The sequence below is a fragment of the Saccoglossus kowalevskii genome, chromosome 12, assembly GCF_978046115.1.
Source record: "Saccoglossus kowalevskii chromosome 12, keSacKowa6.1, whole genome shotgun sequence".
NCBI lineage: Eukaryota > Metazoa > Hemichordata > Enteropneusta > Harrimaniidae > Saccoglossus > Saccoglossus kowalevskii.
Genome location: NC_140652.1, coordinates 33623751 through 33648304, shown reverse-complemented (window position 1 = coordinate 33648304; position 24554 = coordinate 33623751). Strand labels below are relative to the sequence as shown.

The 24554-nt window shown below is 35.7% G+C and overlaps 1 protein-coding gene across 1 annotated transcript in view; it reads left to right on the top strand.

Moving 5' to 3' along the window:
- Positions 1-4360: 4360 nt before the first annotated feature.
- The window catches only part of LOC144357562 (NXPE family member 3-like), a 36922-nt gene continuing 16728 nt past the window's right edge, over positions 4361-24554 (top strand). The window contains exons 1-2 of the mRNA XM_085506240.1: positions 4361-4434; positions 5678-5786. Of these exons, the coding sequence (XP_085362366.1) occupies positions 5709-5786 (78 nt within the window). The 5' untranslated portion in view covers positions 4361-4434; positions 5678-5708. The remainder of the gene's footprint in view (positions 4435-5677; positions 5787-24554) is intronic.

Below are 24554 nucleotides of genomic sequence, written 5' to 3'. Positions count from 1 at the left end.
ATTATCTAGTGGTTCCTATTTCTGGTAATGAATGTGATCTTATTTTAAGTTCATTGAGATTTGTAGTTCAATATTTATATTTTCCCTGATCCAACTTGTATATGCATATTTTGTTAGATGAACCTTTTGAACTCTACAGGTGTATACATATTTTTGAATAGAAAAATAAAATTTAGTGATATATTTTCAAGTTCATATAGATCTATAATTATATCTTTGACAACATAAACAGTATTCACAATAAGTGTGCAATCGCTTTAAGCTGTCTCCACAGTCTCTTTACAACATTACAGTTAACAAATAGGTGTTCTAATGTTTCTTCTACTTTCTCAAAAAAAGAACAGTGGGGCCGATTATTTTACATTTATACAGTATTAAATTAGTTGATAGAACTCTATGTAGAATTTTGTATTGAAATGCTCCATAATCTGTGGAGATTGTTGCAGTTTAAAAATTACATTTTGTTTGACTTAGAATTTCAGTTGACTTCATTTCGAAAATCAGACCACTCATGGGTATTGGCATGAATATTTTCTCTCAAGTCATCAGGTATTACAGAGAGTAGGCCTTGTATTCAGACAGAGTGATACCTTACTCTCCAATATTGTCAGTCGTTGTATTGCCAAGTTTCCATGCAAATCAATTAAGTATTTTATTCTATTGTTCTATAATATTTGTTACTATCGGTAAGCACTATTTAAAGTAACGTCATGCAAAACTTGGAAAATTACTACAACTATCACTTGTGTACAATGCGTCGGTGGCTACTTTCAGGCAATCACCGCCGGCGATACATCGCACAAGAAAGAAACGCTACATTACACAGTATTTGCTATAACAAATTAAAACTACTATGGCATCACTTACATTTAAGTCATTCATCAAGTACATGTGACCGATATCAAGAACTTTTATGGTGACGTGCTAGTCATGTAATCTTCGTCCCATTTAATGTATACATAGTGAAGGTTTACCTGGCGTTTTACCAAGTACATAATTCGTAGTGGCGGTCACATATATCTTCTGTTATTTCTCTAATTCACGTTACTTACGGGAGATGAAGCAAAGTGAACTAAACATAGTTGCATTTATGAATATATGTTAACATTATTTTGTTAAACATGTTCTTCTAGGAGAAAAAAGACTGAATCTATCGTAGCACTAAATCCACTAAAATTAAACCTTGCTGTAATTATGGATTATTCAAACTCCAATAATCATTGGGTACAACCATAAAAATATATGGTAGGAGCTTTGTTGATTTCTGACTTACAGGATCCACCCCTCCCATAAGAATAATGCTAGACAATATTGGCGGACGGTGTCGAAGGGCAGACAAAAACAAAGACAAAGAACAAAATGGTACTCGTCTTCAATTTCATTAGAATCACATAGGATGCAAAACCGTTTATGTCTTTCAATATTATTTTTTCTGTCAGTTTCAATACGTAAATGGTGGCAGGAGCAGCGTAAACGTTACAACATTACAAGTGACAGATATCTTTCGGGTTCTATGTTGGTTTTCAAACTACGATAAGTAACCAATTTATCAAGATTTCGTAATACCATTCAGAAAACAATATTTCCTTAAAACGTGAAGTGAATAACTTAACAACATCATCTATGTTACAGACTTGTTGAGTTTCCCAAGCATCATGTAAATTACATAAGTATAACAAATCTTTTGTCTCGTTAACCTGGGTATGTTTTAAACGTACAGCCCACAGTTCAATATTATAAACGATGAATTGGCATATTAATCACTTTGGCCCAATTTTCAATACATTTCTTTGTGATTAACAAATAAATTGGGTAACGCCCACATTCGTGCATTTTTGGTTACGCCCAAATACATTTGACATGCAAGTATTTGAACACGTTTTAAATATTCATAACATTGGTATCTCCAGATTTTAGAGGCGTACGTTGAAATCGGGACGACCATTGAATCAACCATTTTGGAAAATGCGTCAAGGGGAAGTTGACCATTATAGCCAATTTTAGTTGAAACACTCAAACGAGACTTTTTCCTTGCTGAGCAAGAACGTTAGTGGCGTGCGGCCACTTAAGACGACAGGAAAATCAAATACCCAACATATTTATAATAAGAAACAACCCCAACCTTCTCCCTTTTAAAAGACCATTTTTTATTGTTCATTGCAACACGCCTTCCACACTTAAAATCAATAATTGTTGTTTTCTGCACATTAACAGACATTTTCCATTGTTTGCAATAAGAACTTAAACCATTTAGCAATCTTTGTAAACCTATAACACTATTTGAAAAAAGAACAACATCATCGGCAAATAATAAACGGAACAGTTCAGTCAGATCAGGTGCAAGTTGAAAACCCATTTGACTTGTATTATGTAATTTACCTGGAGAAATCACATAAAAGCACAGTAAAATTTACTCTTTTTTTATAGTAAGATATGTCTGAATCAATGACTGTAGTATGAAAATATTATCAATAGTGGAGTAGCTCTTTCTAAAACCAGCTTACCCTTCAGTACTTCTGCCCAATAAACAAGACGACCATTTAAAATAGAAGTAAACATTTTACTGAAAATACTTAGCAAAGAAATTCCCCTATAAGGTTGTGGAACCCTTCTTAAAAATTTTGTGAAAACAGATCTTTAAAATAATCATACCATTCATCAGAGGCAATTTGAGCGCCTCTAGGAGTAGACGTAAAAGTATGGTTTCTGAATGCTGACCAAAATGTTGTAAGATTAGCTAAAGAACTTATTAAATTGGCTTTTTTATTTTAAAGAAATGTTCTTTTTATGACGACACATTGCTTTAAAACGTTTCATAGCGTCACTAAATTCATTCAAAAGGTGTTGATTCCCATACTTTCGAAATTGTCTAAGCAAACTGTATTTGTAAGACTTTAATTGTTTACAGTCATCGTCAAACCAAACAGGTTGTCTATGAGTATTGTGAGAAAGAATAACAACACTTTTAACCACGTTACATTTGGTAGCACCACTGCGACATAATTCAGAAAATTGCAGTGTAAAATCCTCAATAGAAGAGTTTGGATCCTCAATGAAGTTATCAAAACGAGATAACTGAACACATATGACTAACAAATTATTCGGTTTATCAGGGTTTCACACATATTTTGAATAAGAAATATTTAAATTTTCATGGTAACACAAATCGAAATGTGGATAAATATTCATGACAAACTTCAAAGGTAAATGGTCAGATTCTAAGCGGATTGGGATTGAGAAATTGTTAATACAAGCCGGTAGGCTGGTTGGCGATCCGCTCCACTCAAAAACAAGCAACATGTTAGTTTATTACTAGGACGGAAGAGCATCGCCAGGCGATGGACGCGGGGCTCTTTGGCGACGACCGCCAACGTATCGTGTCCAGCCATTGGTTGGCCACATAGAGGTCAAAATACGCGTTCTATTTTTTACGCGTTAAATTTGGCTCTTCCGTTTCATCCCCTCCGGAATGTTCTACTTTCGCAGCCTAATCGCAGGTTTTTCGAAAAACGTCGAAAAAACACAAGAATTAGTAGAAGTGTTCCTGTTTTGGGCGGATTATTGATAGAGAATAATGTCTTTATTACAAAAATGCTGAAAAACCGTGATGGTTTGCCTTAGTTATCTTTTTATTGGCGAAAAACTGCGAACTCGGCAAATTTGGTTGAACAACTTCCCTTTATCATATACACCCAGCGATACCGATGCCAGCCGACCGTGGTTTTGTAATAGCAGTGTTCAAATGACCATGCATTTTATTTTGGCTACGTTGCATACTGGTAGGAGATCGCCGGCTCCGACATTGTGACACTGTATCAACGTAATCCCAACGCAACTTTAAACTTTGAATGAACTGTAAATGCTGCCTTCATTCTAGAAAATACTATCGCAAAACGGATGGAAATAATAAATGATGTAACAGAAGAATACGTCCTAGTAATAAACTAAGTGACTTCTAAAGACTGAATGTTTTTTTTGCAAATTTCGTATATGGGCCCATTTAGATATAAACCGACGTTAGCTTCACGTTTATGTCACACTATGGAAACAACCGAAAACATGTTGCTTGATTTTGAGCGGAGCGGATCGCCAACAAGACTACCGGCTAGTTTGTATTAAAGTCATTATAGAAAGAAGACTGCTCAGGAGTAATATAAATACCACACAGTAAAATATCTCCGTCAATATTAAACAGGTCGCATTTCAATAACAAAAAATACAATATCAGTACAAGGTCAGCTAATGGTAACTTGTATTTTAAACCTCTAACGTTCATTTTGTTTACATTGCAAAGAATAAACATTCTATCTGACGAACCGTCACTCAACCCTAAAACATGTGTCGCCAATAAAACAGATCGTTGTGGATGAGGATTATTAACAATGTTATGACAGTTGTGTGCGAATCAAACCTGTAACGCAGTTGCATGAAGAGGTAAGTACGATTTCACGTCCCCTTTAGTTTAATGTTAGGGAATATTAAGCGACAAATGTCCTTTCCCTAATTGAATAACGTTCTTCATTAATTCGCTTGATACTGCGAAATGAATGGATAAGTATGGTTGTCCATGACACAGTTCTCGACTGTCGGTTGGTGGGTCCGAATGGCTTCGAAAGCACGTAACGTAGCTGCTCTTACAACCAACTCGTCTTTTGTAGACCTCTGTGGTCATACTTTCAAATATCGTCTTAAACTAGGTCTCTGGTAAAGTTACAGTATTTCAAAACACATTTCTTAAACTTCAGTTTATTTATGGCGTAGATCGCGTTATCGTGGAATGATTTAGTAGTTAGGTGTATTGCTGTAGGTAATGATGTAGATTAAGGTTAATGGCATAATTTTATGTATAATAATTTAGTTAGTGGTATAATTTCAGATGTAATGGTGTAGATGCTAGTATCCATATAGGCGTAATGATGTAGGTATAGGTGGAATGATCTAAGATGATATAAGGCTAATGCGTTTTAGTAGTACATGTAGTAATCATATTCCTATTGCTGGCGAGCATTTGATCTCGTCGCTGAAGATATGGTGTAACTATCATATACTAGTTTATTTATTGACTGATACTAGTATCATTGGTAATGCATAAGCAGTCCATTTTCACAGATTAAACAAGGGCCTATTTTATGGCCTTATGTAGGCACCTTAGATGGATTTCACAGAATTCTTCAAGGTAGAACAGGCCGACTTTCAAGTGTATTCAGAAGTAGCTTACGCAATTAGCTACAAAATTACAAAAAATAGCTGGTTCCAGCAGCATACATAGATTATTTTTTGTTCGCGAGGCCTTCAGTGCATATTGAATAAAAAAATACAGTAAATAATAATGTACTAGAGTTTATCAATATGTAAAATGAAACCAAATACGCAAGGTGAGCTTAATTTTCTTCTTAATATTATACTGTAAATAGAGTAATTGCTTCTGCTGTCAAATACAAAATAAACACTTCGTTATTAGAAACAGTTGTTGATGATTACTGAAACCCACCGATTCCAGTGATAACCATCAGCTGTGACCCACACACAAATAACTCTGACTTGCCCACTTCCCTATCGCGAAAATTGTTATTTAGCAGTTTTGTGTTGAGGTCAAGGAGAGGTACACTAAAGTTAGAGATCAAATACTAATATATTCCATTGGGACGTTAATTGTATATATATGTTCATTTCACAGATACACAGTATAAATAAATGTACACATTACAATGAAGTATTATGGAAAAGCCACAGTAATTTGTTTATTTATCTTTGGTGTCGGTTTGGGCGTGGAGTTGTACAACATGGTAAGCATTTTTATTTTTATCATGGATTATTATAACCCTGTTCATTAATTACATATACAACGAAGCAAGACATTTGCTAGTATAACATCACACAACATTAACTGATAGAGAGGAGGAGGCAATTGGAATCATAAATTATACTGCATTGTCTGTTCCCCCATTACGTAAGATATAATTCCCTGGTTTATCAGGTTGTACCAATACTGTTCAATATTATGAGAACAAGTGTGAATTACACTGTCAGTCTCACATGTTGTACATGTACTGTTCAATATTATAAAATCAAGTGTGAATTACACTGTCAGTCTCACATATTGTACATGTACTGTGCAATATTATAAAATCAAGTGCGAATTACACTGTCAGTCTCACATGTTGTACATGTACTGTTCAATATTATAAAATCAAGTGTGAATTACACTGTCAGTCGCACATGTTGTACATGAACTGTTCAATATTATAAAATCAAGTGTGAACAACAATCAGTCTCACATGTTATACATTTACTGTTTAATATTATAAAATCAAGTGTGAATTACACTGTCAGTCTCACAAGTTGTACATGTACTGTTCAATATTATAAAATCAAATGTGAACTACACAGTCAGTCTCACATGTTATACATTTACTGTTCAATATTATAAAATCAAGTGTGAATTACACTGTCAGTCTCACATGTTGTACACGAACTGTTCAATATTATAAAATCAAATGTGAACTACACAGTCAGTCTCACATGTTATACATTTACTGTTCAATATTATAAAATCAAGTGTGAATTACACTGTCAGTCTCACATGTTGTACATGTACTGTGCAATATTATAAAATCAAGTGTGAATTACACTGTCAGTCTCACATGTTGTACATGTACTGTGCAATATTATGAAATCAAGTGTGAATTACACTGTCAGTCTCACATGTTGTACATGTACTGTGCAATATTATGAAATCAAGTGTGAATTACACTGTCAGTCTCACATGTTGTAATATACTGTGCAATATTATAAAATCAAGTGTGAATTACACTGTCAGTCTCACATGGTGTACATGTACTGTTCACTATCATGAAATGAAGTGTGAATTATACTGTCAGTCTCACATGTTGTACATGTACCGTTCAATATCATGAAATCAAGTGTGAATTACACTGTCAGTCTCACATGTTGTACATGTACTGTTCAATATTATGAAATCAAGTGTGAATTACACTGTCAGTCTCACATGTTGTACATGTACTGTGCAATATTATGAAATCAAGTGTGAATTACACTGTCAGTCTCACATGTTGTACATGTACTGTGCAATATTATGAAATCAAGTGTGAATTACACTGTCAGTCTCACATGTTGTACATATACTGTTCAATATTATAAAATCAAGTGTGAATTACACTGTCAGTCTCACGTGTTGTACATGTACAGTTCAATATTATAAAATCAAGTGTGAATTACACTGTCAGTCTCACATGTTGTACATGTACTGTTCAATATTATAAAATCACGTGTGAATTACACTGTCAGTCTCACATGTTCTACATTTACTGTGCAATATTATGAAATCAAGTGTGAATTACACTGTCAGTCTCACATGTTGTACATGTACTGTTCAATATTATAAAATCAAGTGTGAATTACACTGTCAGTCTCACATGTTGTACATGTACTGTTCAATATTATGAAATCAAGTGTGAATTACACTGTCAGTCTCACATGTTGTACATATACTGTTCAATATTAAAAAATCAAGTGTGAATTACACTGTCAGTCTCACATGTTGTACATGTACTGTGCAATATTATAAAATCAAGTGTGAATTACACTGTCAGTCTCACATGTTGTACATGTACTGTTCAATATCATGAAATGAAGTGTGAATTACACTGTCAGTCTCACATGTTGTACATGTACTGTTCAATATTATAAAATCAAGTGTGAATTACACTGTCAGTCTCACATGTTGTACATGTACTGTTCAATATTATAAAATCACGTGTGAATTACACTGTCAGTCTCGCATGTTCTGCATTTACTGTTCAATATTATAAATCAAGTGTGAATTACACTGCCAGTCTCACTTGTTGTACATTTACTGTTCAATATCATGAAATCAAGTGTGAATTACACTGTCAGTCTCACATGTTCTACATTTAATGTTCAATATCATGAAATCAAGTGTGAATTACACTGCCAGTCTCACATATTGTACATTTACTGTTCAATATTATTAAATCAAGCGTGAATTACACTGTCAGTCTCACGTGTTGTACATGTACTGTTCAATATTATAAAATCAAGTGTGAATTACACTGTCAGTCTCACGTGTTGTACATGTACTGTTCAATATTATAAAATCAAGTGTAAATTACACTGTCAGTCTCACATGTTGTACATTTGCTGTTCAATATTATAAAATCAAGTGTGAATTACACTGTCAGTCTCAAATGTTGTACATGTACTGTTCAATATTATGAGATCAAGTGTGAATTACACTGTCAGTCTCAAATGTTGTACATGTACTGTTCAATATTATGAGATCAAGTGTGAATTACACTCAGTCTGTCAGTCTCACATGTTGTACATGTACTGTTCAATATTATGAGATCACGTGTGAATTACACTGTCAGTCTCACATGTTGTACATGTACTGTTCAATATTATAAATCAAGTGTGAATTACGCTGTCAGTTTCAAATGTTGTACATGTACTGTTCAATATTATAAAATCAAGTGTAAATTACACTGTCAGTCTCGCATGTTGTACATGTACTGTTCAATATTATAAAATCAAGTGTGAATTACACTGTCAGTCTCAAATGTTGTACATGTACTGTTCAATATTATGAAATCAAGTGCGAATTACACTGCCAGTCTCACTTGTTGTACATGTACTGTTCAATATCATGAAATCAAGTGTGAATTACACTGTCAGTCTCACATGTTCTACATTTACTGTTCAATATCATGAAATCAAGCGTCAATTACACTGCCGGTCTCACTTGTTGTACATGTACTGTTCAATATCATGAAATCAAGTGTGAATTACACTGCCAGTCTCACATGTTGTACATTTACTGTTCAATATCATGAAATCAAGTGTGAATTACACTGACAGTATCACATGTTCTACATTTACTGTTCAATATCCTGAAATCAAGTGTGAATTACACTGCCAGTCTCACATGTTGTACATTTACTGTTCAATATCATGAAATCAAGTGTGAATTACACTGTCAGTCTCACGTGTTGTACATGTCCTGTTCAATATTATAAAATCAAGCGTGAATTACACTGTCAGTCTCACGTGTTGTACATGTACTGTTCAATATTATAAAATCAAGTGTAAATTACAATGTCAGTCTCACATGTTGTACATGTACTGTTCAATATTATGAGATCCAGTGTGAATTACTCTCAGTCTGTCAGTCTCACATGTTGTACATGTACTGTTCAATATTATGAAATCATGTGTGAATTAAACTATCAGTCTCACATGTTGTACATGTACTGTTCAATATTTTAAATCAAGTGTGAATTACGCTGTCAGTCTCACATGTTGTACATGTACTGTTAAATATTATGAAATCAAGGGTGAATTACACTGCCAGTCTCACATGTTGCACATTTACTGTTCAATATCATGAAATCAAGTGTGAATTACACTGTCAGTCTCACATGTTGTACATTTACTGTTCAATATTATAAATCAAGTGTGAATTACGCTGTCAGTCTCACATGTTGTACATGTACTGTTCAATATTATGAGATCAAGTGTAAATTACACTTTCAGTCTCACATGTTGTACATGTACTGTACAATATTATAAAATCAAGTGTAAATTACACTGTCAGTCTCACATGTTGTACATTTACTGTTCAATATTATAAATCAAGTGTGAATTACACTGTCAGCCTCACATGTTGTACATGTACTGTTAAATATTATAAAATCAAGTGTGACTTACACTGTCAGTCTCACATGTTGTACATGTGCTGTTCAATCTTATAAAATCAAGTGTAAATTACAGTTTCAGTCTCACATGTTGTACATGTACTGTTCAATATTATAAATCAAGTGTGAACTACACTGTCAGTCTCACATGTTGTACATTTACTGTTCAATATTATAAAATCAAGTGTGAATTACACTGTCAGTCTCACATGTTGTACATGTACTGTGCAATATTATGAAATCAAGTGTGAATTACACTGTCAGTCTCACATGTTCTACATTTACTGTTCAATATCATGAAATCAAGCGTCAATTACACTGCCGGTCTCACTTGTTGTACATGTACTGTTCAATATCATGAAATCAAGTGTGAATTACACTGTCAGTCTCACATGTTCTACATTTACTGTTCAATATCATGAAATCAAGTGTGAATTACACTGCCAGTCTCACATGTTGTACATTTACTGTTCAATATCATGAAATCAAGTGTGAATTACACTGACAGTATCACATGTTCTACATTTACTGTTCAATATCCTGAAATCAAGTGTGAATTACACTGCCAGTCTCACATGTTGTACATTTACTGTTCAATATCATGAAATCAAGTGTGAATTACACTGTCAGTCTCACGTGTTGTACATGTCCTGTTCAATATTATAAAATCAAGCGTGAATTACACTGTCAGTCTCACGTGTTGTACATGTACTGTTCAATATTATAAAATCAAGTGTAAATTACAATGTCAGTCTCACATGTTGTACATGTACTGTTCAATATTATGAGATCCAGTGTGAATTACTCTCAGTCTGTCAGTCTCACATGTTGTACATGTACTGTTCAATATTATGAAATCATGTGTGAATTAAACTATCAGTCTCACATGTTGTACATGTACTGTTCAATATTTTAAATCAAGTGTGAATTACGCTGTCAGTCTCACATGTTGTACATGTACTGTTAAATATTATGAAATCAAGGGTGAATTACACTGCCAGTCTCACATGTTGCACATTTACTGTTCAATATCATGAAATCAAGTGTGAATTACACTGTCAGTCTCACATGTTGTACATTTACTGTTCAATATTATAAATCAAGTGTGAATTACGCTGTCAGTCTCACATGTTGTACATGTACTGTTCAATATTATGAGATCAAGTGTAAATTACACTTTCAGTCTCACATGTTGTACATGTACTGTACAATATTATAAAATCAAGTGTAAATTACACTGTCAGTCTCACATGTTGTACATTTACTGTTCAATATTATAAATCAAGTGTGAATTACACTGTCAGCCTCACATGTTGTACATGTACTGTTAAATATTATAAAATCAAGTGTGACTTACACTGTCAGTCTCACATGTTGTACATGTGCTGTTCAATCTTATAAAATCAAGTGTAAATTACAGTTTCAGTCTCACATGTTGTACATGTACTGTTCAATATTATAAATCAAGTGTGAACTACACTGTCAGTCTCACATGTTGTACATTTACTGTTCAATATTATAAAATCAAGTGTGAATTACACTGTCAGTCTCAAATGTTGTACATGTACTGTTCAATATTATAAAATCAAGTGTAAATTACACTGTCAGTCTCACATGTTGCACATTTACTGTTCAATATTATAAATCAAGTGTGAATTACGCTGTCAGTCTCACATGTTCTACATTTACTGTTCAATATCATGAAATCAAGTGTGAATTACACTGCCAGTCTCACATGTTGTACATTTACTGTTCAATATTATAAAATCAAGTGTGAATTACACTGTCAGTCTCAAATGTTGTACATGTACTGTACAATATTATAAAATCAAGTGTAAATTACACTGTCAGTCTCACATGTTGTACATTTACTGTTCAATATTATAAATCAAGTGTGAATTACACTGTCAGCCTCACATGTTGTACATGTACTGTTAAATATTATAAAATCAAGTGTGACTTACACTGTCAGTCTCACATGTTGTACATGTGCTGTTCAATCTTATAAAATCAAGTGTAAATTACAGTTTCAGTCTCACATGTTGTACATTTACTGTTCAATATTATAAAATCAAGTGTGAATTACACTGTCAGTCTCAAATGTTGTACATGTACTGTTCAATATTATAAAATCAAGTGTGAATTACACTGTCAGTCTCACATGGTGTACATGTACTGTTCAATATTATAAAATCAAGTGTAAATTACACTGTCAGTCTCACATGTTCTACATTTACTGTTCAAAATCATGAAATCAAGTGTGAATTACACTGCCAGTCTCACATGTTGTACATGTACTGTTCAATATTATAAAATCATATGTGAATTACACAGTCAGTCTCGCGTGTTGTACATGTACTGTTCAATATTATAAATCAAGTGTGAATTACACTGTCAGTCTCACGTGTTGTACATGCACTGTTCAATATTATAAAATCAAGTGTGAATTACACTGTCAGTCTCACATGTTGTACATGTACTGTTCAATATTATAAAATCACGTGTGAATTACACTGTCAGTCTCACATGTTCTACATTTACTGTTCATTATCATGAAATCAAGTGTGAATTACACTGTCAGTCTCAAATGTTGTACATGTACTGTTCAATATTATAAAATCAAGTGTAAATTACACTGTCAGTCTCACATGTTGTACATGCACTGTTCAATATTATAAAATCAAGTGTGAATTACACTGTCAGTCTCACGTGTTGTACATGTACTGTTCAATATTATAAAATCAAGTGTGAATTACACTGTCAGTCTCACATGTTGTACATGTACTGTTCAATATTATAAAATCACGTGTGAATTACACTGTCAGTCTCACATGTTCTACATTTACTGTTCAATATCATGAAATCAAGTGTGAATTACACTGCCAGTCTCACTTGTTGTACATGTACTGTTCAATATCATGAAATCAAGTGTGAATTACACTGCCAGTCTCACTTGTTGTACATGTACTGTTCAATATCATGAAATCAAGTGTGAATTACACTGTCAGTCTCACATGTTCTACATTTACTGTTCAATATCATGAAATCAAGCGTGAATTACACTTCCGGTCTCACATGTTGTACATTTACTGTTCAATATTATAAAATCAAGTGTAAATTACACTGTCAGTCTCACATGTTGTACATGTACTGTTCAATATTATAAAATCAAGTGTGAATTACACTGTCAGTCTCACGTGTTGTACATGTACAGTTCAATATTATAAAATCAAGTGTGAATTACACTGTCAGTCTCACATGTTGTACATGTACTGTTCAATATTATAAAATCACGTGTGAATTACACTGTCAGTCTCACATGTTCTACATTTACTGTTCAATATCATGAAATCAAGTGCGCATTACACTGCCAGTCTCACTTGTTGTACATGTACTGTTCAATATCATGAAATCAAGTGTGAATTACACTGTCAGTCTCACATGTTCTACATTTACTGTTCAATATCATGAAATCAAGTGTGAATTACACTGCCAGTCTCACATGTTGTACATTTACTGTTCAATATCATGAAATCAAGTGTGAATTACACTGTCAGTATCACATGTTCTACATTTACTGTTCAATATCCTGAAATCAAGTGTGAATTACACTGCCAGTCTCACATGGTGTACATTTACTGTTCAATATCATGAAATCAAGTGTGAATTACACTGTCAGTCTCACGTGTTGTACATGTCCTGTTCAATATTATAAAATCAAGCGTGAATTACACTGTCAGTCTCACGTGTTGTACATGTACTGTTCAATATTATAAAATCAAGTGTAAATTACACTGTCAGTCTCACATGTTGTACATGTACTGTTCAATATTATGAGATCAAGTGTAAATTACACTTTCAGTCTCACATGTTCTACATTTACTGTTCAATATCATGAAATCAAGTGTGAATTACACTGTCAGTCTCACATGTTGTACATTTACTGTTCAATATTATAAAATCAAGTGTGAATTACACTGTCAGTCTCAAATGTTGTACATGTACTGTTCAATATTATAAAATCAAGTGTAAAATACACTGTCAGTCTCACATGTTGCACATTTACTGTTCAATATTATAAATCAAGTGTGAATTACGCTGTCAGTCTCACATGTTCTACATTTACTGTTCAATATTATGAAATCAAGTGTGAATTACACTGCCAGTCTCACATGTTGTACATTTACTGTTCAATATTATAAAATCAAGTGTGAATTACACTGTCAGTCTCAAATGTTGTACATGTACTGTTCAATATTATAAAATCAAGTGTAAATTACACTGTCAGTCTCACATGTTGTACATTTACTGTTCAATATTATAAATCAAGTGTGAATTACACTGTCAGCCTCACATGTTGTACATGTACTGTTCAATATTATAAAATCAAGTGTGACTTACACTGTCAGTCTCACATGTTGTACATGTGCTGTTCAATCTTATAAAATCAAGTGTAAATTACAGTTTCAGTCTCACATGTTGTACATTTACTGTTCAATATTATAAAATCAAGTGTGAATTACACTGTCAGTCTCAAATGTTGTACATGTACTGTTCAATATTATAAAATCAAGTGTGAATTACACTGTCAGTCTCACATGGTGTACATGTACTGTTCAATATTATAAAATCAAGTGTAAATTACACTGTCAGTCTCACATGTTCTACATTTACTGTTCAAAATCATGAAATCAAGTGTGAATTACACTGCCAGTCTCACATGTTGTACATGTACTGTTCAATATTATAAAATCATATGTGAATTACACTGTCAGTCTCACGTGTTGTACATGTACTGTTCAATATTATAAATCAAGTGTGAATTACACTGTCAGTCTCACGTGTTGTACATGTACTGTTCAATATTGTGACGTTAAATGCGGGGGGGGGGCCTTTATGGGGCTACACCGTATTCAGGATCGGGGAGCTTGTCTTTAATACCGGTCTAATAGTCTTTGTCTTTGGTAGCGTGCTTATCTAATAAGTCTCCTCCCTCACAGCTCGTCCGCTGTCACGGGGTGGGGATCGTTTGGTGAATGTATATCACCACAACTGAGACTGTGCAGAGAAAGAAATATACCAGTAACGATTATAACAAATCAACACAACACAATATATACGGTTTCCTGTACTTTAATAAACAAATAACAGGGATGCTGGTCACTGGAACCAGCAAGGAGGGGGATACACTGTAAAATAAAATAAATTAGAGACTTGATCGATGCTGCAGGGAACACTCCACTCTCCATTGGACAGCAATGTGCAATGTTGCGTTCCTTCGTATCTGGCACACTGTCGAAGCAGCTGCACTACAATTTAAACTCGTGCTCTGTGTCCAGGGAGTATCGGCAACTGCACTGCTATCTGCTGCTACTGGTAGCACTGGTACAACGGGAGTAGTTCAGGCAGTGAGCTTCGGTGGTTGCTGTTGATCAGCAGGGATCACTGCACAGGACGTCTGCATATGTACCCCTGTATAGGGTACAGCTCACTGGAGTCAGGAATCAGCATCACAAGATGTTACAGGATCAAGTCAGGTCACCTTCCTGACTAAAGATTTTCCCCTTATGTCTCAACTTAAATACCCTAGCTAATTTATGGCCATGCAAATAATAAAATGTATATAACGAAATGATTGGTTATCTCGAAATAGCCGACAAATCAGTGTACAGAGGATGCCAATTTTGGCAGTGGAATAAACCACGCTTAATCCAAGCTCTACCAGTTTAAAGTAGGAGACTCGGGTCAATGATGTCATATCTATTTTCATTGCCAACAACACTGGGCTCAGCACATTCCAAGGTATTTCACAATCACCATGTCACTGTCTGAGACATACCATTATGCCACAGGGAGAGACAGGATGTATGTATCTCAACTTCTGCTGACAACACAATCCAGTGACTGTATCAGCAGTCTTAAAAATAAACATGTGCAATGGGTTGTTGCAAAGTATCCAAACATGTGCGCTTTTCATTCACACAGCCAGGGCTCTGTACTTTTAACTTACAATTTATGTCACATTATTCCCCCCTGAGTTCAACACACCGGGGTTGATTTCATAGCATTTTTTCACAGACATAAATTATCTTGGAAAATTGAAATTGGTTATACTTTGGGGTGATAATTAGTATCTGAAGTCTATCCTCTCAATTGAAATAGTACACAAAATCAAGGACACAAGTCACAGCTCAAGTTGACTTTTGACTGCCATTTTGTTTGTCAATTTAACCTCTCTCCCCAAACTCCCAATGCTGGTCTGCAGCCCAGCAGTAGGAATGTGGTTTGAGATCTTTCTGGCCACAAATAAAATAAAAACTAGTTTTCATGAATACGTCAAAAATAATTAAATATGGAGTAGTTTATTCTTCACGCACAAGTGCGGGTTTTCTACTTTTAAATTTCTAGTTACACTAAATCCAAATGGAAATATATATATGCCACCCAAATAAAGGTAAATACATTTTTCACGGCAGTGCAAATTTCCCATACAGGGTTATTCACTCACAGTTTATAGTTCAGTTCTATTTCATGTCTTCCTCATCTGATTCCACAAAAATGCACTTTGACTGGTTCATAATTTTCACTTTCATCCGATCTCTTCTAATGTCTTCATCACAACCGTCGCATACTTTCCACCTTTCTTTATTCCGAGTTGCTTCCAGCTTCCACAATTAACTTTCACGGCGGGCGCCAACCATGACATTTCTTCCCATTTTGGTCTGATTCCGCATTCCTTCGCCCTCTTTACTGGACCTATCTCTGCATCAGCCATCTGGGCTTCCTTTATCTGATCACTGCTCACCTTAGGTTGAATTCTGACAGCCCGTACCTGGGTCTCCATTTCCGCTTCCACCATCCTGGTGTCCACTATTCCTTTTCCCATATTCACCTTTTCTGTGTCCCTCATGCAAGTGGGAGTATCCTGCAATGAACTGCTATACTCTCCGGCCCTGGAAATCACAGCGCTATGTTCCCCCTGCCAACCACATTTCCCACATGGTCTCCTTATAACCCGTCAGTTTTCCCGTGGATTTTCCCTGGCCTATAACCTTATACTCGGATTCCCCAAGGACTTCAATCCACCTGGCGAGTTTTCCTCCTGGACACTTAAATCTCAACAACCACCTTAGAGCTGCATGATCAGTCCTGATGGTGAATTTCCTACCGTACTGTCACGAAATTCACCAATACCAGTAATTCTTTCCTTGTGACGCAATAATTCCTTTCCGCTTTACTCAGCGACCTGCTGCCATACCTTATCACCCTTTCCTTTTCATCCTGGACCTGTGATAAGACAGCACCAATACCTGTTTCACTTGCGTCTGTATCCAGCACATATTCCCCCGTTTCCTGTGGATACACTAGTACTGGGCAGACATCAGACACTCCGTTAATACCTGGAAAGCAATCTCACATTCTGTATCCCAGTTAAACATTCTATTTTTCTCCATTAATCTATGCAAAGGTACTGCTATCTTGGCAAATCCTTGTACATACCGGCGGTAGTAGGACGCCATCTCCAAGAAACTTATTACATCCTTCACACTTTTTGGCGTTGACCACTCCTTTATGGTTCTCTCTCTTTGTCTGGATCGAACGCTACACCATCTTTTGACACTATATGACCCGAATACATTACACTGGTTCTGCACAGGTCACATTTCTTTGGCTTGAGTCTTGACCTGGCTATCAGCAATCTGTTCAATACTTTTTCCAAATGCTCTAACTTCTCATATACATCTCTGCCGTACATAATAATATCGTCTAAGGTCTGGAACTACAATCTGGTTCAATAAAACTGGCTTTTAGCATCTTTTCTACTTCCCATGCAGGTCTCTGCACCACATGTATACGTTGATATTGTTTTCTTGACAGCAGTGTTTCTGATGCCCCAGTATCTATTAACAATGTCTTTGCAATCCACCTCCCTTGTCTGCCACAAATATCCCGCCTGTCGCCCTAGTATAGTCATGTACAGTAGGGAGGGGTCTACTTTCCTTTTTTTTTGGGGGGGGTCTCTGTATCTGGTTCCTCTAGTTCCTTTTCTCCTTGCTGTGTACCCTGCCCCTCCGTCTCTGCACCATTTTTACTGCTTGTTGGGGTCGCCTGGGCCTGTCTGCATTTCCGAGCCAGCCCTGGTCCCTGGGGTTTGTTTTGATGCATTTCCAGCGTATCTGCTTGGTGGGGTGGTACAGTTTCTCTTTATATGCCTCCGTCCACCACATCTGTAACACTCAATTCCTATCAGGCGCCACCTTTCTGGTCTTTCTTGTCCCCCACTGCATGGCTGTTCTGCTATCAGGCTTGGTTGAAATTGTCCTACCCCCATTTCTTTCATTCCTTCATTCAGCTCCATCACCTCCGAGTCACAATCAGCATTCAGCACTCTGTCAAATCTGGGGTACTGCTCAGCCAGTCTTTGTTTCTCTGACATCACGTGTGACTCAGTCTCCAATGCAGCCTGTATTGCCTGGTCAAATGTTTTTGGATTTGCTCTAAATATACCGTCTCTTATTTCTTTCTCATGGATTGCATTTTTGAAATACTGCCTGCCCAGCCTTCCTTGGGAAGCAGGGCTCATACCTGTGTAGGTCATCTCTGTTAAATCACGTATAGCTTCACCCAATTCTTGCAAACTTTCATCTTTCTTGCGCTGCCTAAACCATAGTTCTGCCGCATAGGTATCTGCTTGCCCACTGGGACTAAATCTCTTGTCCAATCTTGCGACTAACTCTTGGTGTGGTATTTCTCCACCATCTGTTTCTCGGGTCAGCACTTTCTGCGCCAAACTGGACAAACTCACTGCTAAATATCTGGACTTGTGTACCATATTGCAATTAGTTACAATTGCACTTTGCTCAAAATAGGCCTTGTAATCTCTCCATGGTGTTTTCCCATTAAATTTTTCTGGAATTATGCTAGGCTTTGTCACAGGATACATGCCCCTCTGATGGAAAGCCTCCTCTCCTTTCAGTGCTTTTTCTCTGCACAACTTTGGTCTAACTACCAGCTCTGGATCCTCCTTTACCTCCTCAAATAAATCTGAGGTGGGGTTTGTCAGCCATCTGCCAGTTGATTGTGCCCAGGTGTACCCAAGCCATAAGTCATCTGCTCTGTCAGCTGGTCTCCCTCTCAATGCTGATCGGTACCGTGGTGTGGCTGTATCCAGCCTCCATGGTATATCTGTTTTCTCTGCTACTGCTGATCCACTCCGCTTTTCCGCTGTAACTCTACTGCCAGTCAACAGGTCAGCTTTACTCATTTCTTGGGTCCCATAGCCAGAGGTTGGTGTCACCTGTGGGGGCAGCTCTTCTGCTTTACCTTCTGGCTGCACAACCCCCTCTTTTTCAGTCTCCACTGGATCTTTAAGCTCTGCAGTATCACCAGCTGCTGCCTGTGCAAACTGTATTTCTCTTAATGTATCAACAAAAATTTGCTGATCATCTCCCTGCTCTGTATCAGCTACTGGTTCAATCTGGATATTCTCTACTGTAATCTGCTCTGCCATATCTGGATCTGCTACTGGAGTCGCCTTGATCTGCTTTCTCTGGTTCACCTCCTCTGCACCAGTTGTATCCCACCGCTGCCACCAATGTGACGTTAAATGCGGGGGGGGGGCCCTTTATGGGGCTACACCGTATTCAGGATCGGGGAGCTTGTCTTTAATACCGGTCTAATAGTCTTTGTCTTTGGTAGCGTGCTTATCTAATAAGTCTCCTCCCTCTCAGCTCGTCCGCTGTCACGGGGTGGGGATCGTTTGGTGAATGTATATCACCACAACTGAGACTGTGCAGAGAAAGAAATATACCAGTAACGATTATAACAAATCAACACAACACAATATATACGTTTTCCTGTACTTTAATAAACAGATAACAGGGATGCTGGTCACTGGAACCAGCAAGGAGGGGGATACACTGTAAAATAAAATAAATTAGAGACTTGATCGATGCTGCAGGGAACACTCCACTCTTCATTGGACAGCAATGTGCAATGTTGCGTTCCTTCGTATCTGGCACACTGTCGAAGCAGCTGCACTACAATTTAAACTCGTGCTCTGTGTCCAGGGAGTATCGGCAACTGCACTGCTATCTGCTGCTACTGGTAGCACTGGTACAACGGGAGTAGTTCAGGCAGTGAGCTTCGGTGGTTGCTGTTGATCAGCAGGGATCACTGCACAGCACGTCTGCATATGTACCCCTGTATAGGGTACAGCTCACTGGAGTCAGGAATCAGCATCATAAGATGTTACAGGATCAAGTCAGGTCACCTTCCTGACTAAAGATTTTCCCCTTATGTCTCAACTTAAATACCCTAGCTAATTTATGGCCATGCAAATAATAAAATGTATATAACGAAATGATTGGTTATCACGAAATAGCCGACAAATCAGTGTACAGAGGATGCCAATTTTTGCACAGGAGACTCGGGTCAATGATGTCATATCTATTTTCATTGCCAACAACACTGGGCTCAGCACATTCCAAGGTATTTCACAATCACCATGTCACTGTCTGAGACATACCATTATGCCACAGGGAGAGACAGGATGTACGTATCTCAACTTCTGCTGACAACACAATCCAGTGACTGTATCAGCAGTCTTAAAAATAAACATGTGCAATGGGTTGTTGCAAAGTATCCAAACATGTGCGCTTTTCATTCACACAGCCAGGGCTCTGTACGTTTAACTTACAATTTATGTCACAATATTATAAAATCAAGTGTGAATTACACTGTCAGTCTCACATGTTGTACATGTACTGTTCAATATTATAAAATCACGTGTGAATTACACTGTCAGTCTCACATGTTCTACATTTACTGTTCATTATCATGAAATCAAGTGTGAATTACAGTCAGTCTCACATGTTCTACATTTACTGTTCATTATCATGAAATCAAGTGTGAATTACACTGTCAGTCTCACATGTTGTACATTTACTGTTCAATATCATGAAATCACGTGTGAATTACACTGCCAGTCTCACATGCTGTACATTTACTGTTCAATATCATGAAATCAAGTGTGAATTACACTGTCAGTCTCACGTGTTGTACATATACTGTTCAATATTATAATATCAAGCGTGAATTACACTGTCAGTCTCACGTGTTGTACATGTACTGTTCAATATTATAGAATCAAGTGTAAATTACACTGTCAGTCTCACATGTTGTACATTTACTGTTCAATATTATAAAATCAAGTGTGAATTACACTGTCAGTCTCAAATGTTGTACATGTACTGTTCAATATTATGAGATCAAGTGTGAATTACACTCAGACTGTCAGTCTCACATGTTGTACATGTACTGTTCAATATTATAAAATCAAGTGTGAATTACACTATCAGTCTCACATGTTGTACATGTACTATTCAATATTATTAATCAAGTGTGAATTACGCTGTCAGTCTCACATGTTGTATATGTACTGTTCAATATTATGAGATCAAGTGTGAATTACACTGTCAGTCTCACATGTTGTACATGTACTGTTCAATATTATAAATCAAGTGTAAATTACACTGTCAGTCTCACATGTTGTATATGTACTGTTCAATATTATAAAATCAAGTGTGAATTACACTGTCAGTCTCAAATGTTGTACATATACTGTTCAATATTATAAAATCAAGTGTGAATTACACTGTCAGTCTCACATGGTGTACATGTACTGTTCAATATTATAAAATCAAGTGTAAATTACAGTTTCAGTCTCACATGTTGTACATTTACTGTTCAATATTATAAAATCAAGTGTGAATTACACTGTCAGTCTCAAATGTTGTACATGTACTGTTCAATATTATAAAATCAAGTGTAAATTACACTGTCAGTCTCACATGTTGTATATGTACTGTTCAATATTATAAAATCAAGTGTGAATTACACTGTCAGTCTCAAATGTTGTACATATACTGTTCAATATTATAAAATCAAGTGTGAATTACACTGTCAGTCTCAAATGTTGTACATTTACTGTTCAATATTATAAAATCAAGTGTGAAGTACGCTGTCAGTCTCACATGTTGTACATGTACTGTTCAATATTATAAAATCAAGTGTGAATTACACTGTCAGTCTCACATGGTGTACATGTGCTGTTCAATCTTATAAAATCAAGTGTAAATTACAGTTTCAGTCTCACATGTTGTACATGTACTGTTCAATATTATAAAATCAAGTGTGAATTACACTGTCAGTCTCAAATGTTGTACATGTCCTGTTCAATATTATAAAACCAAGTGTAAATTACACTGTCAGTCTCACATGTTGTACATTTACTGTTCAATATTATAAATCAAGTGTGAATTACGCTGTCAGTCTCACATGTTGTACATGAACTGTTCAATATTATAAAATCAAGTGTAAATTACACTGTCAGTTTCACATGTTCTACAATTACTGTTCAATATCATGAATTCAAGTGTGAATTACACTGTCAGTCTCACATGGTGTACATGTACTGTTCAATATTATAAAATCAAGTGTAAATTACGCTGTCAGTCGCACATGTTGTACATGTACTGTTCAATATTATAAAATCAAGTGTGAATTACACTGTCAGTCTCAAATGTTGTACATGTACGGTTCAATATTATGAGATCAAGAGTGAATTACACTCAGTCTGTCAGTCTCACATGTTGTACATGTACTGTTCAATATTATAAAATCAAGTGTGAATTACACTGTCAGTCTCACATGGTGTACATGTGCTGTGCAATATTATGAAATCAAGTGTGAATTACACTGTCAGTCTCACATGTTGTACATGTACTGTTCAATATTATGAAATCAAGTGTGAATTACACTGTCAGTCTCACATGTTGTACATGTACTGTGCAATATTATGAAATCAAGTGTGAATTACACTGTCAGTCTCACATGTTGTACATTTACTGTTCAATATTATAAATCAAGTGTGAATTACGCTGTCAGTCTCACATGTTGTACATGTACTGTTCAATATTATAAAATCAAGTGTGAATTACACTGTCAGTCTCACATGGTGTACATGTGCTGTTCAATCTTATCAAATCAAGTGTAAATTACAGTTTCAGTCTCCCATGTTGTACATTTACTGTTCAATATTATAAAATCAAGTGTGAATTACACTGTCAGTCTCACATATTGTACATGTACTGTGCAATATTATAAATCAAGTGTGAATTACGCTGTCAGTCTCACATGTTGTACATGAACTGTTCAATATTATAAAATCAAGTGTAAATTACACTGTCAGTTTCACATGTTTTGCATTTACTGTTCAATATCATGAAATCAAGTGTGAATTACACTGCCAGTCTCACATGTTGTACATGTACTGTTCAATATTATAAAATCAAGTGTGAATTACACTGTCAGTCTCAAATGTTGTACATGTCCTGTTCAATATTATAAAACCAAGTGTAAATTACACTGTCAGTCTCACATGTTGTACATTTACTGTTCAATATTATAAATCAAGTGTGAATTACGCTGTCAGTCTCACATGTTGTACATGAACTGTTCAATATTATAAAATCAAGTGTAAATTACACTGTCAGTTTCACATGTTCTACAATTACTGTTCAATATCATGAATTCAAGTGTGAATTACACTGTCAGTCTCACATGGTGTACATGTACTGTTCAATATTATAAAATCAAGTGTAAATTACGCTGTCAGTCGCACATGTTGTACATGTACTGTTCAATATTATAAAATCAAGTGTGAATTACACTGTCAGTCTCAAATGTTGTACATGTACGGTTCAATATTATGAGATCAAGAGTGAATTACACTCAGTCTGTCAGTCTCACATGTTGTACATGTACTGTTCAATATTATAAAATCAAGTGTGAATTACACTGTCAGTCTCACATGGTGTACATGTGCTGTGCAATATTATGAAATCAAGTGTGAATTACACTGTCAGTCTCACATGTTGTACATGTACTGTTCAATATTATGAAATCAAGTGTGAATTACACTGTCAGTCTCACATGTTGTACATGTACTGTGCAATATTATGAAATCAAGTGTGAATTACACTGTCAGTCTCACATGTTGTACATTTACTGTTCAATATTATAAATCAAGTGTGAATTACGCTGTCAGTCTCACATGTTGTACATGTACTGTTCAATATTATAAAATCAAGTGTGAATTACACTGTCAGTCTCACATGGTGTACATGTGCTGTTCAATCTTATCAAATCAAGTGTAAATTACAGTTTCAGTCTCCCATGTTGTACATTTACTGTTCAATATTATAAAATCAAGTGTGAATTACACTGTCAGTCTCACATATTGTACATGTACTGTGCAATATTATAAATCAAGTGTGAATTACGCTGTCAGTCTCACATGTTGTACATGAACTGTTCAATATTATAAAATCAAGTGTAAATTACACTGTCAGTTTCACATGTTTTGCATTTACTGTTCAATATCATGAAATCAAGTGTGAATTACACTGTCAGTCTCAAATGTTGTACATGTACTGTTCAATATTATAAAATCAAGTGTAAATTACACTGTCAGTCTCACATGTTGTATATGTACTGTTCAATATTATAAAATCAAGTGTGAATTACACTGTCAGTCTCAAATGTTGTACATATACTGTTCAATATTATAAAATCAAGTGTGAATTACACTGTCAGTCTCAAATGTTGTACATTTACTGTTCAATATTATAAAATCAAGTGTGAATTACGCTGTCAGTCTCACATGTTGTACATGTACTGTTCAATATTATAAAATCAAGTGTGAATTACACTGTCAGTCTCACATGGTGTACATGTGCTGTTCAATCTTATAAAATC